General features: G+C 41.2%; 1 protein-coding gene across 5 annotated transcripts in view; it reads left to right on the top strand.

Moving 5' to 3' along the window:
- Positions 1-15,940, top strand: part of add3a (adducin 3 (gamma) a) — a 113,900-nt gene that overhangs the window by 71,222 nt on the left and 26,738 nt on the right. For all 5 annotated transcript variants that reach the window (XM_034239083.1, XM_034239079.1, XM_034239082.1 and 2 more), the window contains 4 exons: positions 4,507-4,751; positions 13,222-13,360; positions 13,906-14,057; positions 14,961-15,041. In XM_034239083.1, coding sequence (XP_034094974.1) covers positions 4,557-4,751; positions 13,222-13,360; positions 13,906-14,057; positions 14,961-15,041 — 567 coding nt within the window. In that variant the 5' untranslated portion in view covers positions 4,507-4,556. The remainder of the gene's footprint in view (positions 1-4,506; positions 4,752-13,221; positions 13,361-13,905; positions 14,058-14,960; positions 15,042-15,940) is intronic.

Below are 15,940 nucleotides of genomic sequence, written 5' to 3'. Positions count from 1 at the left end.
CAGTGGAGGTCAGAGGTCACATTCACCTTGCCTGTGGGCAGCAGTCGTAGTCTAGCGCCCTTTAGTAAACACAGCCTGCCTCGTCTATCTCCACAGATTAATGTAGCCTTAATCAATTACAATACAGCGATGTCATCAAATGCCATATCTCTAAAGGGCAATTATCTCCAGTTTCCAGTCGGTCACTGAACTCAATCTAAACTACTGCAATTGTTCGGGAAGCTTCACTGTGTCTCGCTCAAGAAGTGTTTGATAGAAACACTAGAGAGCATCTGTGGTGGAGCATGACATTTGAATGAAATAATTGATGCAATAAAGCGAGGCTCAGATTTTATCCTTACTCATATTAATTGTGCCCAAAACCAACAACGCCACTCCCCCCTCACCCTCCAGACCGTTGATCTCTCTGGACGCGACCAGCCCGAGAGGTTTCAGGACGGGGACAGTGATCTATTGATCCAGAGCGATGGAGGGGGGGAGGCTGGACGCTCCTGATGGGGACTGCTGGAGTAGTGTGTCTTGTGACCGAGCAGGGATAGTGTACTGGTACATGTGTGTGACTAAAGTGAGGGGAAAGGCACTGTTTACAGAACTTTTTTTGGTGGGTATAACTTTATTTTAGTGAGGCTACAGCTGTTCAGCCGCATAGAAATCCAATCATTCAGCAAATTTCAGACATGAGCTTCTACTGTCAATCACAAGGTGTAGCTGGTTGTATTGCCCCTACTTTGGGGCACTGGAGCATCTTTGAAGACGTACTGTACAAGAAAAAAAGCACTACAAGTAAAGGAATCAGAGCTGAAGCAGTGAGTAGAAAAAAAAGTGCTGAGTGACGAGCGGAGGTATAACAATTGTGTCGACTAATTGATTACTTCGGAAATTGTAACAACTATTTTCAAAGTTCATTTACTTTTCATGCAAAATGGCGAAAAGGCTGTGTTTAGCCTCTCAAATATTAATAGTTCATCCTGTTCTGTTTTTATATGTTTTAGGTTTTCTAAATATATTGGGATCTTGGACTGACAAAACAAGACACCAACTTTTGACTTTGAGAAACTGGATGGACATTTTTCACTATTTTGTACATCAAAAAATTGCCACATGAATCAATAAGGAAAATAATCTTTAGCTGCAACCCTGATGGCAAATTAACGATGTTGCACACACATTGCTCAACTGAAAATGATTATCCATTGTGACTATTCCCATCTCCAACACATCATGTTGCGGTTTTGTCCTAGCCTGTTCTGTGCACAGTAAAATAGTTCATGCACACAGGAGGATGAATTCAATAACAGAACAGGTTACATAACTCTTCACTCCCCAGCTGCCTTTTATTAAAGAGGATTTTTGGGCGGCTTTTATTTGCTTCCATATAAATCACAGCTTTGGTAGTGGGATCAGGTACTGAGCGAGAGGCTTCCTGTGCTCTTATGGATTCTCTGGTTTGGACATTGTGGCAAAATATTGTCAAACTAAAAGTCACATTTTCCTCAAACTTTGTGTCTGTGATTTGTCACATCTACTGTCCTGTCTTTGGAAAAAAAACGAGACTATCTCCATTAGGGCTGTCCCGAATACCATTTTTCGGGCTCCGGATATTCGGTAGTAATCAGCAGCGAATATTCGGTGCGGAGAGATTTTTATTTTTTTTCCCACATTTTGTTCATAACACGCTCCGAGACACCTGACAACACGCTGTTAAGCAGAAGCGCAGAAAGAGAATACTATTACGATTTATATTTATGTATTGTCTCAGTACTCGCATACATTAAAACTAAATGTGTCCTCTGCATTTAACCCAGCCGCAGCTCAGCGCCCGGGAACCAAATCCGGTTCCAAATTCCGTCTATAACGTTTTACAACCTGAAGATACAAAACACATATTTCTGTTATAACAACAATACTTTTAATAACATAGCCGTAACAGTAGGCCTAACAGGGTAACACTTGTTACCGATACAGTAAACAGTATTTAAATAAATGAAGAACGAAAAATAAATGAACGAACTGTATGCCAATAATTGCCTTAGCCCCAGATGTTCCCACATTGCTCCTATTATTTTCACTATTCGGATACAATTGAAAAACTAATATAAAAAAACAATTCCGTTGCTTGCTTGCAACTATTTTCTAAGCAAAGTAAGAGCACGATTTTACCATGTGTAACGTTACTGTTTAAATGACGGATAAAGCAGCTTCATCATGGCAACTTGACAACAGCTAAACTAAGCTAGGCTAGTACTTACAGCATCCGGTGACTTTTCAGAGTTGTTGTGCCACCGTGGTAGGCCAGGTTCTTGTCGCATATTTGGCACACTGCCTTCTTCTTACCGTCGTCCAATTTAAAATGGTCCCACACAGCTGAAGTCTTCGGCATTTTGTGTTCAGGTGTGTGAAGCGAGGTGAAGCGTGCCGTTTGCATAACTGAGTGAACGCGATGTCAGAGGCTGAGATTGTATATATTTCCGCATTTTAACAGTGCAATTCAAAAGTATAAATATAGTATAAGAATATGGTAATTCGCCTTTATTGATAGCATACATTTAGGAAAAAAAATAAAATATTTGGAAAAAAAATAAAAAAACGAATATCCGAATAATGAAATTGAAACCCGAATAGTTGGCCAACGAACGAATATTCGAATAGTCGAATATTCGGGTACAGCCCTAATCTCCATAGACCGGTTTTGAGAACAATACCAGTTTAAATGGAGCATAATGTTGGTAAAAGCAATTGGCAACCACAGTGAGCTACTTCTGAATTGCCCTTGAGCAAGGCATTGGACACTTGACATCTCAGAATCCAGTAATACAGGAAGCAGCATTGATGAATGTATACTCATAATGTTAAGGTAATCCTACGGAAAGGAAGTTGTGATTGTTGTTGCTAGCTTTCTTGCATACTGTATTCAAATGAGTACAAAAGTGTTTTTCATCCATTACGGAAAGTGAAAACGTGTGATCATAAGAGAAAAAAAATCAAAAAATATGTTTATCCATTTGCAAGGCTTTTCTTAAATTCATTGTTTATTTTCTAAGAGTATGACTCTTGTATGCCCTGAGCTGTGTGTCACTACACTAATCTCAGCCATCTTTATAAGTGGCATTTGACCTGAGTGAGTAGCTTAGCGGCGCGCAAACCAAATCACCTCTCCCTCCCTCCCCCTGTTTCCCCATCATATGGAGTAAAGAAAAAAGGCTATAAAGGGGAAAAATAGTCACTACTGGCAGAGTAACCCCCACATGGTGATCCCCCTGCTGTTGACCACTTGGCTTTTGAAAGCAAAAAGCATTGGGATTCCTTTCTTAAACCCTTTCTTGCTCTCTCTCTCTCTCATTCCTCTGCTCTTCAAGCCAAGACACCATCTGTTAGAGCTCCCCTAAGCCCTGCCTCTCCTTAATACACCACCAGCTTATCTTTGCCGTGTTGCAAGAGAGTCTGGAAAATGCAGTTCTATATGGCCTTTATCCCTCTCTCTTTGTATGTAACCCAGGAGGTAATGCATTTGATAAAGTGCTTGTGAAAATGGTAAAGAAAACCAGGACACTGTTGAACCAACAAATGAACCTTTTTTAGTCCAGTTGTTCTTTGGTCAAGTTTTAAAGGAATGTGTGTAGAACAGATGGAGGTTTGGTCAAAAACAACTGTACAATAATCAATTAATTCTTTGTTTTTTTTAGGATTTCCTCTACAATATGTATTTGGTTCACAAAGTAAAATATTTAAAATACGTAACAAACATGTATTTCCTTTCACCTTTATTGGCAATTTCCCTTGGCATTACAACAAAGCACACGAGTCACTCTTGATGCTTTACTTTAACAATTCCTGTATCCTGCAAAATGCTTGTTTTCCTGCCAGCTGGCCTGTGATTGAACGTTGGGAGTAAACCAACTCACCAGTCAAGACCCACATGTTCAAACAAATCTGCTCCTGTCCTCCTCATGCACTTTGTTGGGCGGTGTGTCAGAGTGACCTCACTTATGACAATGTGCAGTTTCAACACGGCATGTGTATGGAACAAAACTCTTCTGTCAGGACGTTATTTGCTTTAAGGAGCAGCCCCTTCCGGTGTTTGACAAACACAAGTTGTGACCCTGTCATCTGCTTGTGATATGTTGTTTTTCAGTACATTGAATTTGCATGAGCTAGAGGTTTTCTATTCAGTTTAAAAGTAATATATTGCCTTTTCGCTGTCCATTAATGAAGGCTTTGTTAGTGCGTTAGTTTTATATTTGAGAAAAAAAGGCAGCATATGATTTTAATTGTAAAAATACACATTATGAACTTTTATTGACAATATCCATGACATTAATAACGTTTCATACCACATTGTCATAAGGGCTTAAGTTTGAATGCCGGTACATCCTGTTCTGTTCCCTCAACCTCTTTATGTGCTATGAAATACTGAAACAATGTTTTTGTTATGGTTAATATAAACTTCCACTTGTCTTTTAAAATGACATGTTTTGTGGTCTGACTTTTGCACCTCTCTCTTCTCAGGTGAGCGTCAGAGCGGCGGGCACAGAGAGATAGAGTAAGGTGACGCAGGCATGAGTGTGGAAAACCATCAGGGGGTGGTGACCACCCCACCCCCGCCCAGTGGAGGGACTAAGGAGCGCTACTTTGACCGGGTCGACGTCAACGATCCGGAGTACATCAGGGCCAAGAACATGTCACCTGACCTGCGGCAGGACTTCAATGTTCTGGAGCAAAAGAAACGTGTCACACAGATCTTACAGAGCCCCGTAAGTGTTGACTAAGTTTTAAAATGGGAGTTATGCATGCAGTGCTTACTGGAGGGGAGATTGTCCAGAGGAAAACAACAATTAACAGACTGCAACTTTCTCAAATGATTGGTGTAGAAGACAGTATAATGCTATCAGCCAAAGCAACGAAAGGTGCTTTTTCACTTGTTCTTTACATTGCAAAGAGCAGAGAGTCCTGAAAGGTCGATGGATCCAGATTTCTTCGGTAAACAGTTTACTTTAAATGTGCGGCCTTTATCTGTAGCGTTTTGGTTTGCATTTGTAGACTGATTGTTATTCACCAATCAAGGTTGAGCGGGCTTTGCTTGAATTCAGGTAAACAGTCTGTATGTAGGGCAAAAGAGGTTAAAACATTGGCCTCAAGGCAATCCTCAAACCGTTCAGCTATCGGCTATCGGCTAACGACAATTAAGGCGGACTTCCTGTTGTTTCTGTGACTGAATCAATATTGGCGTGTAAAAGTCATCAGGCCCGAACCCTTATCATGCTTGTAAGATCTTGGGTCAATTGGACTTTGTACAATTTTAAAAGGAAGTCAGACAGCGGACCCATCGAAGGTGTAACCCACCTGTGTCTCAATGTATGCTGCAATAGGCTCGACCCCACCACAAAACAATTTATTCAAGAAATATAACAGAAAGGAGACGAAACTACAACTTCCCGTTTTTTCTTTTTGTCAGTTATTATTCCCCAATACATTGATTTCTAAAGAGTTACAGTAATTTACATAACCTGTGCTTGCGTTGATGTTGTGACTCTAGCCACAGAATCACAGTGATCCACTAAAACTCTAATATATCTAGCAGCTACCACACCGCTGTTCAGCCGTAGGCTACTGCTGCAGCTTTCCAAAGGCCCTCCATTCCAGCCGCTCTGATGTTCGGTTAGGTTTTGCTGAGGTAAACAATCCTGTGAGCCCAGGGCATATTTCAGCCAACAAGCATGTTGTGGTTTACTTTTCTTTACCTGGAGGGTCTGGACTCTTGCTCTACTACATAAGATGCTGGAGGAGGTACAGTTAGAGTATTGAACCCATTTGGGTCCACACATAGATGTTTAGGCACTCACGGCATTGTGGAGTTATCGGATATTGTGGTTGTAGTAGTTTTGAAGTTGGCTACAACCTCTGCTGAGATCAGAACGTGATTAAAAACAGGGAGCAGTACATAGAGCACACGCTACAGCAACACAAAACCATAAATGACATAGCCAGACTTCACAGATAAACACATCAAATGTCATCGTTGTTTTGCATTATTGAATGCGTTTCAGATCAGTTTTTTTGAACCTCAAATTCATTTACATCTTTGTCATGAATGCAACTCTGTTAGTAATAGTTTAAACACACTCTGATCATTTACCCATACACAAAGTCAAGCTCAGTAATAGCTATTGTCCTATCTTGCTGTTTGGATTGTGTCCTTTGAACAGTTGCATCACCATGTGTTAAGATTTCACAACAACTCCCCCGGCATTCAGTTCAGCGTACGCAGTATTAGGAATATTTACTCTGCACTATTTACTCAAGGCTAGTCGCTGACTGAAGTGCTCCTCACTGTTAACAGAGGCATCTGTGTGTATGTGTCTGTATGCATGTGTACTTTGAAACACTTTAAAGGGACAAATGCACTTTGAAGGTTTTAGATTCAGCAGGGACACAGCAGATTTATGGTGAGGTTGAAGTTAGGTAACGAACAAAGTAAGACATTGCATTGGCAATTAATGTCATGAATGAATATCCCTCACAAGTAGAGTAAAGTAAGCCTTGAAGTGTGTGTGATGGCTGCCTTGGTTTGGCCCATTTCTTTTTAAGCTTTAAATGTGATCCTCATTCTGCACATGCCCAGTGTTGTTTTCTTGGCACGCAGCATCTTTTAGCAGATGTCTGGGATGGTGCTGCTGATGCAAGTTATCACTTGATATTCTGTCAAAATGTCTATGTATGTGATCGTGGTCCACAAGTGCAGTTAAGCGTGATTACATTAGAAAGTACATTAAGAGGGCCAGGCAGACAGTGGGTTGCACCAAACGTTTGAGTAGCAAACCATCACCGTTTATTTTTCACCATGTCTGTCTGGCACAGCTGACTCCAGTCCGTCCTTATGGTTCAATTCCTCATGTTGAGTTGGTAAAGGCGGTCAGTGAGAGAGCTTTCTGACCAGCACCTGACAACACCATAGCAATGGCCACAGTGATCTATCAAAGATGTCCTTCATTTGTATTGCAAGCATATCTGTGTATATCACGCCTCTGTAAAATGTATTAATATTTTTATTTTATATAAAAAAATCAGGATTTATGGAGACCGGAACAAAAAAACTTGAAAATTGGACTTACATGAATCAGCTGCCCAGAAATAAGACTTGTGCCCTTAAGTAGCCAATCAAATAAAGGTTTCTGCATTAAATGTACACTGTTCTTTTCCTGTTTTATTACAATTCACGCTGCATACCTTTGAGAGATTTTTAACTAGTGAAAGCTGTTTGTTTATCACCAGTGATAACTGTTGCTGTCCCTATAGACTTCATAAGATACCCAGGCCCATGATATACCGCTACATCACACTGTGTGTGTTACACTTGCGGTCATGCAATGTTATGTACATGATTAGCGCTTGCTGTGATTTGAATGTGTGAGCCAACCAGCTCTCAGGCAGCAGTAACAGGTGGCTCCCTGTTGGTCTCAGAGGGGTTTCCAGCCCGTACATCAGGACAGTTGGCCTCACAGTGCTGGTTTACTCATATTCAACAACAAAAACAAGTGTGTGAACAGCTGGAGGTGCACACGTGTTGCCTCTCTCTCTCTCTTTCTCCTATCATCTTCATTTCACTCTTCATCTCCCTCAGTCCCAAATTCAGCTACAACAACAACAATGTCAACAGCTGTGTGTCAACACATGGCGCCTCTCTCATAGTCTCCCTCTCCTCTCCTCTCTCTCTGTTTGTTTTGAATGCAGTGTTATGGGACTAGTGGTGGCTCCAGATTACATGTTACTAGCGCTCAGATGGCCGGTTGTATTTTAAGACAGACCAATATAGACCAAGCTGGAATGAATCAACTCAGCTGACTGCAGCCACCAGCCTCTTTCGAAAGCATTGTTTACCTTTTTAGAAGTCAAAGGCTACAGCTGGACCTTGAACCCTTTTAGGTCCCTTAGTGTCACAGCAGATAGTGTGGACACTCTGAAAGAAACGCTGAAAGGTTTTGGATGTTTAAAACAAATATTTAAGTGAATTGATAATTCCTTTAAACAAACAGTAGACCATTATTTCCCCCTTACTGAACTTTGGGTCAATTCATGGTTAAATCTGCTTAAGTGTACTTGACTTCATTGGTTATCATGGGGAAGGAGAAGAGAACGATTATTCAGATGTTTTTTGGTGGTAATGGCGGTTAACATAATGGTTGTTTTGTATCAAGGGTTGATATTTGCCTGGAGGTTGTTTGTGAGGCACACTGCATTTCCAGAAGTAGATTGGACAAAGATTGCAGCTGCAAATCCAAGTCTCATGATGTCATGGTTGGCAAATCATCATCTTGACTTTTTTGTTTAAAATTCTGCCGTTAAGCTTCCCTTTGTGCTGGGAACTAGGTTGCTGTGACACAAAAGGTCAAAAGCCCTCAGAGGCTTGAAATTAGATCAGATGAAATTGAATTTGAGTTATGCTGCGTCTATTTTCTGCATCTCTGCTCATCTTGCTTTGTCCCTTGCTGTTAGTTGTTCCTCTCTTCTGCACTTCTTGTGGCACAGTTTGTACATCAGCCACAGAAATCACTTACTGAGGCCAAGTGGTACATTTACGCAGCCTCATTTGCACCAGTCTGGTGGTTTTCGGAGGAAGTGCAACATTTCCTACTCTTCCCCCTCACTTTCCAGAAAACAAGTGGATAATTTATGGTGCTCTGGCGGGTCCCGCCGAGAACCCCCTCATGTGAGGTAAATGTCACGGCTGCGCTCCATTATGTTTCCCCTTTCTTTTTCAAATCCTCAAAGTCTCATTTGATAGAACATTAGTGGTTGACCTGACTCCAGAGACTCTTTTTAAAACCACCGCCTCTCCTCTCCATGTCTCGACGGCTGTGTTTCAGTTTTGGCATTTCACGACATCTCTTGGGTGCTGAACTTAGCAAAACCTCCAGCAGTTGAGCAATGGTCTCAGGATTAGAGGGTAACATATTGAAATGTTTCTAAGTCCACTTTAGCTCATGTGCAACCTAAAAAAGGAAAGGTCAAAAATCCCTCTGGAGCTCAGTGGTAAGCTTTCTATGAGTTTCCTCATCTGGCAACCGGAATCACATTTTTAAATTCAAAATCTGATATAGATGTTTTATATATTATATTATATTATTAGGTATAACAAATATAGTTTTTGCTTAATGAAACTATTTTCAAATGCGTTGATCCAAATGCCTGATTGGTATCAGTGATAACACTCGCCTGTATCGCCCGTGACGTAACAAATCCCCATTTAAATACAGCTGCCTTGTTTCTGCTGTCAGTCACACTTGTTGAGTCACGACCAGCCATTGATCTTGTTTTTAGTGCAACAGCAATCCCCTGCTTGCCATAAAAAAATGAAGTAAAAAAGAGCAGTCCTATTCAAATGGTGCATGGTATCAGCCATTATACCAAGTTGATGTACCTGGGAGAAAAACAATAGTTGAATTGGTGCATCTCTAAAGTCATGAATTGACTTTAGATGAATCCACACATAAAAACAGTGTCATCTTTATATATCGGTACATTGTATCGCCAATTTCACAAATGTGATTTGTGTTAATTATCCCCTCTACTTAAATGTTACCGCAATTTCTGCCGGGGTGAACAAGTTCATCCCTCAAGAAAAAGAGCTTTGATTTTATACAGTAGAGAGCCGATGCAGCTGGAGAGGGGGACCAATTTCACTGACGCACACTCTAAGGTTAGGTGGGGGGAAATCAATAGCATTGGCAAGCATACAGGCAGGCACTCTCTTACTTTGTAACCCTGTCACGTTGGCGGCTTCAAAGAACTCCTTTGTGCTGACATAACTGGGGAGGTTATGTCTGAAATTACAGGCTTCACCTTTTATGTGTGTCTAAAAGCTTTGAAGACAATGTTAGTGTGCCTTATATCTATCTTTGCATGTATTTCATGGCAGATACAGTATGTTTATTAGACTCTGAGGTTACTCCTTACATTTAGTTTATTCTGCCAGTTGACAATAATGCAATTTGAGACCTGAAAATATGCAGGTCACTATGATCTTTCAGGTGAACTATGATGCATTTTGTAGGAGTGAAAAGTATTACTAACCTGCTACCGTAAATGACCCAAAACAGTAACTGATAGTTGAGACTGTCCAATAAAAGCTTCCTGTACACGTTCTCAAGCGTTGGTTTGCTGTGCAACGACTCAAACTGAGCTGTGGTGAGTCACATCCAACCACAGTAGTTTAATTTAACATGAGGATACATTTGTGTGTGCTGAAACCATCACTTATTTGATCAGTACAAGCCCACACATGCAGGACCAGCCTTGCTTCAACAAAGAGATTCAAAGTTCTGTCTTCCTTTCCCACAGGATGACGTACAAGTGTCACCTGTATCTGCAGCAATAACTGAGCAAGACAAAAGGAAACTTCTCTGTAGGTCACGTGACACATGCCCTTGGAAGTATAAAAACGTCCAGTTCTAGTACAATTTCCAAGAAATTCTCTTTGGAGAATGTGTAATTGTATTCTTAGTTAACGTCCAGCACATAGTAAACTCTTTCCAGGAAGCATCTGCCCTGACGTAATGTCCTTCAGCTAGGCATGAATCCTGTCGGCTCATCCATCCCTGTGGAAGGAAATATTTCTCAGCAAGAACCAATAAACTCCCAACTTTACACCAGGGAACGTCCAAATGTATATTTTTTTACTTTGAATAACTAGCCCCGTTTTACTAGTGTCTCTATCTCAGGCTTTGACATGATCACCGGCCAAACTCAAACCTGCAACTTCATTTAAAACCACTGAAATATATGCTTTTGTTTTGCAGAAACGTTTCCTAATGTCTCTGATTTGATCACGTGGCCTTGCTTAGCTTGGTTGCCTGTCAGTTAATGTAATCAGGCAAATGTTCTGTCACTGCAATGATATTATTATAAAGCTTCACCTGATGTCCTGTCTTTGGATTAAAGTAAAATTCTCATCAGAGTCGAGCCGTTATAGCAGCTAAAAAAACACTTGTCGTGTGATGTTATTTCTGTTGCTGCAGATGTGGGGGTTTTGCCGAAATAATAATGATACGATCCACTTTAGGCCCCCGGATTAATCTGTTTAGATGATGGGAATCAAATCCCTGCTGTCATAATCTTATTGGGAACACACAATTTGTAGAGCAGATGTCTGCTTGTGTGTGTGTGCATTTCTGAAAGTGTGTGCTCATATGCTTTTTAATATGTTTCATAAAAACACTGCAGGCTTGTTGTGTTGAAAGTTTCACTTTGGTTGATTGGTACCGTATGTGAAAAACAATGGTGATTCTGAGGATGTTTTTTTAGCATATTTTTGCTAATTTGTTGTTGTTTTTTGACCCACCACGATTGTTTAGGTTCACTCTAAGCTCTCACATAGCAAACAGTGTAACGCTAGTGATAATCTTTCTGCACAGGCCCAAAACAAACATCTTTTTAGTCGAATAAGGAACACATTTTCTGCCAGAGGCTCAGGTTTCTCTGCTCTGGTTCCAATAAACTGTGTCTTCAGCGCTGCAGCTCCAATGTCAATGCCACAGCACAACAGTCTTTGAAACAGAAATGCCCAGAAAAACAACTGAAAACTAAAAAACATGACCCACCACTGTCAGACATCCGCAACAGACCGGTTGTCACAGCAACCTTGCCACCAGGGACTAAGGAATGTCTGGCCTGGGTTCAGAGTCAGCGGTGCTCCGGGACTGTATTCGTCCTGATTCAGGGGGTTGCTCCACTTTGAACAAAACACCCCCACACGGGCATCTGACCAAAGGCCTCCACTCCAACACTAATGGACATGGGGTGACTTGAGGGGATGCAGAGGGGACAGAGATGTTTTATTGAACAGATCTATTGGGAATGTGTTGACTGTTGCACGAACACTGAGGTGAAATAAAGGCATGAATATTGGATGTTGCCCTGCAGTTGGAGTCAAGGCATGGAAATATTGTTATGGACTCTTTTCACTCTGAGGGCAGTGATGATGTGCCACTAAATTCGCATCACAAGTCAAAAGTGGATCAGAAATTCTTAGGTAACTTCATGAAGTGCAGTCCATTTAAGACCCGATCAAATGGGTAGGTTGCCTGACATCATCAGGCCAAATTGCAAATGACAATTGGTCTGGAACCTCTTAGTCCATTTTCAGACTTAAAAAATGTCTTCAAACCCAATTGGTTAACCCTAACCATGTGCCTCTGGACTCACACAGCTGTAATCAAATGAGCTGTGGGGAAAGGTGAGCGCCCCCTGAGAGGTTAACAGCCTAATTAAGATTATGAGCCGCTAAACAGCTAGTACTTTTTATAATGTCTGCTGTTACACAGTTGCATAGCCTTTTGCATCATCTACAGTAGTTTAAACTGACACTTCCTGTGGACTGAGAAGTCTTGTGATTTATCTTTAAAACGTTTTATTCATGAGCTGTTTCATGATAAGAAACATTCTCTTTCATGGGAAATGAAAGCATGAAATGATGCAGCACTTTGGTTTGATATAACGCAGCCAGCTGTGAGTGTATCTGGTCTTACATAGGAGAGTGTAAGCATATACTTTGTTGTGTCTGTAGATTCAACATATGACTGTGGTCTGGACGGGGATTAACCACACACACAAACACACACTCTGTCCCGGTCAGGCAGCCAATCACAATGCGGGCCCCAAGCTAGCCAGACAACCAATCCTGACTCAGCTTGTTGGATAGCCAGCCTATCCTGTTTGAGCTTCATGAAGTGCTTTGAGTAAAATTCCAATTGACATCGAGCAGCAAGTCTAATCTGTGATTAACACGTCCGTGTGTTTATTCCTTCTCCTCCTGTCCCTCTGAATGTTCCCACTTCTTTTTACTCTTCCATCCCTCCGTCACCACTAATCGCTTCTCCCTCCGATTCTGTGTCAACATCATCCCTCCCTGTCTTTTTTTTTATTAGTTGTCATCACAGTTCAATAAACATGAACCAAAACTATTGAAATTGAAATTGAACTTTTGAGCTACATAGTGCCTGATTGAGGGGTCCAATCTTGTAACTCTAAATTCTCAAAGGCTTGATTTTCATGTTTAGGATACAAAGAGTAGATATAAGCATGTTGCCATTAACATGTAGATTATGAAATGAATATTAATCCACAAAGCCAGCATTTAGGTCAGAGAGGTCAGAGAGTTTGGTTTGTGTCGTCTCAGTGTCACATTATTTCCTTTCTAAACTCCTTCTCGCTTGTCTTGTCTCGCAGGCCTTCAAGGAGGAGTTGGAGGGTCTGATCCAGGAGCAGCAGCGGAAAGGGAACAACCCCGCCGGCCTGCTGGCCCTCAGACAGATCGCTGACTTCTTCATGGCCAGCTCTGTGGCCGGCTTCAACGCCTCTCCTCTCAGTAAGTTCTAATTTACTGAGCGCTGTGGCACGTAGACCATTTAGCTCACCATGCCACAGTTGCCCAGTGTGCCAGCACTTTGCACTTAAAACACAGCATTAGAATCAAAGAGAGGAGATCCATTTTCAAACATTCGCTTTGCGTGCTTTAGGACATAAATACACCAAGACAACCCAACCCCAGACTCCGGAAAGGCTGCACATACTTCTCTGAGTTTTGATCTAGGAGTCCATATGTGAAGTCTGCTTTCAATCACAGCACTGGAATGCACAACGAATGCCGAATTACATGTTAAATGTAATATAGGAATACAGTTCCGCCCTTTTTTAAGATATTCCCATAGTGAGTGTGTAGTAAACAAAGTATAAATGTTGCAGCATTAAATACGTCACCTCAGTTTCATGTGGATCCATGTGTGTCAAAAACATCATTACATAAAAAGACAGATGTCTTTAGGGCTGTAAAGGATGATATGATAAAAGTGTATGTATTTTACTACTCCTAGATCATTTTCTTGAACACATTTTCCTATCCACCTTGTTTAGGTCTGGGGATGGTCATTCCTATCAACGACATGTACGGAGTTGAATCCACCACGATGGTGAAAGGTGAGAAGCTGGCGCGCTGCAAGCTGGCCAGCCTCTACAGACTGGTGGACCTGTTCAGCTGGGCGCACTTCTCCAACTCCTACATCACAGTGAGTAGCTGCACCACCAGTACGACAAATCACAGAGAATGGACACTTACGGGCCGGCCACACAGCGGCGTGCGTTGAAGCTTGCCGGCGGGCGTGTCTGAAACTCGACCAACAACCAATCACATGAATCTCCCGCCCCTGACACACAAGCAGCTGTTTGATTGGCTAGTACTGGCATATGATTCGATTGGCTGACGCTTCTGCCGAGGCTTCAAAAGTTGAACATTGCTCAACTTTTGCAGCGAGCCACGCCAGCAACGCTCCACGTCGCTTCCCACAATGCAGTTCGGCGAAAAGTGACAGCACCCCATTCAAAGTGAATGGTGAAGCTTTCACAGCACGCCGCTGTGTGGACGGGCCGTTACCTTCCCTACATATTATTTACAGAATATCTTGCTTTAATGATATTACAGGAGATACTTAATGCTGCTTAGTGCAATTACCCAATTTAGCGATGTATAATACTTTGCATCAGGGCAATGCGTTGGTCAAGGGGGTGAAAGGAAGTCATGTTGGGGGGTGGTTGCCAGAATGCCACTTCCATCTAAACCTCAAAAAAACTATTAAGAGAGAGGAAATTGTAATTGCATCCTGTCACTGCATGAAAAAAGTATGAGTTGGACACCCCTCACAAATGCGCTTGTTTAACCAGCAACTCTCTGAAGACTCGCCCTTTAGTGCTGCTCTTTGTGAATTGGACAGGTTTTTTTACGAGGTTTGTTTGTGTTGTAAAGGTTTTTTTAAACGAATGTGCATATTAAGTCATTTAAACAAGTTCAAAAAACACAGGAGCTCTGAAATGTTGGATAGAATTTTTTTTTTTTAATTTACAGTCATAGAAGTCAGATTTCAATCAATTAAATAATTATACTCAACATTGTTTTGACTTTTTCTTTGTCTCAGGCGCGAGTCAGTAAAGAGCAAGATCACATCGTCATCATGCCCAGAGGACTGTCCTTCGCTGAGGCGTCTGCATCAAACCTGGTAAGAAACATCCGAAGTCGTGGAACCTTAACTTGCAGAAACTATGATATTTTTGTGTGCCCTTTTTATTCAACTGAGTAGCTATTGAATTGAAACACAATGAAGGAAAATGCCAACAGTGAAAATACTTTTGAGAAATTAATTTCAAAGCTTAAATTTGACTCAAGCAATCCCTTGGTTACAGTAAAACAAATTGAATATGTAGCAAACAGTGTCAATGTCCTGCTCTGTGTATGTTTTAAAGCAGTGGTTCTCAAATGGGGGTACGCGGACCCCTAGGGGTACGTTGGAGTACTGCAGGGGGTACGTGAGATTTATTTTATGTTAATGAAAAAAAAATAGATAAAAATACCAATTTTAGGAAAAGTAAGGAAGTTTGAGCAGTGTGGGTTTTATATGAACAGAGTTACACATATTTCAAAACACGAAGTGTAATAACTGCAGTTAGCCTCCCTGTCAGAATGACAAAGACCCTCAGTGAAGCACAAGCCCATGTTTCTCACTACATTGTTAGTACAAGTTATTAAAAAGATAAGTTCAATGCAACTAATGTCGTCTTAGTGTTATTGCATGATGGTAAAATTGGTTTGCCATGAATTTAGTGATGGATTGTAAACATTTGAAATGTAGCATTTAAGTGTTTCTCAGTTACAAGGTTGTTGTTTTAATAAATCAGACACTGATGGTGCAGCGCTGTACTGTACCTCTTTATATAGGCATTTCTTCCCTAACAAATAGTTTTTGCGCTGATCAGGGGGTACTTGGCTGAATTTCTTTTCAAAGGGGGTACATTATTGAAAAAAGTTTGAGAATCACTGTTTTAAAGCATTGCTATTTAGATAATAAGGTTTTGGCCTTCACTGGATTGGGCTAATGCTTTTCCACTTTGCTTAATCAGA

Source organism: Gymnodraco acuticeps, unplaced genomic scaffold, assembly GCF_902827175.1.
Source record: "Gymnodraco acuticeps unplaced genomic scaffold, fGymAcu1.1, whole genome shotgun sequence".
NCBI classification, from domain to species: Eukaryota; Metazoa; Chordata; class Actinopteri; order Perciformes; family Bathydraconidae; genus Gymnodraco; species Gymnodraco acuticeps.
The sequence above is the reverse complement of the archived record's forward strand: the minus strand, read 5'-3'. Positions and strand labels throughout refer to the sequence as shown.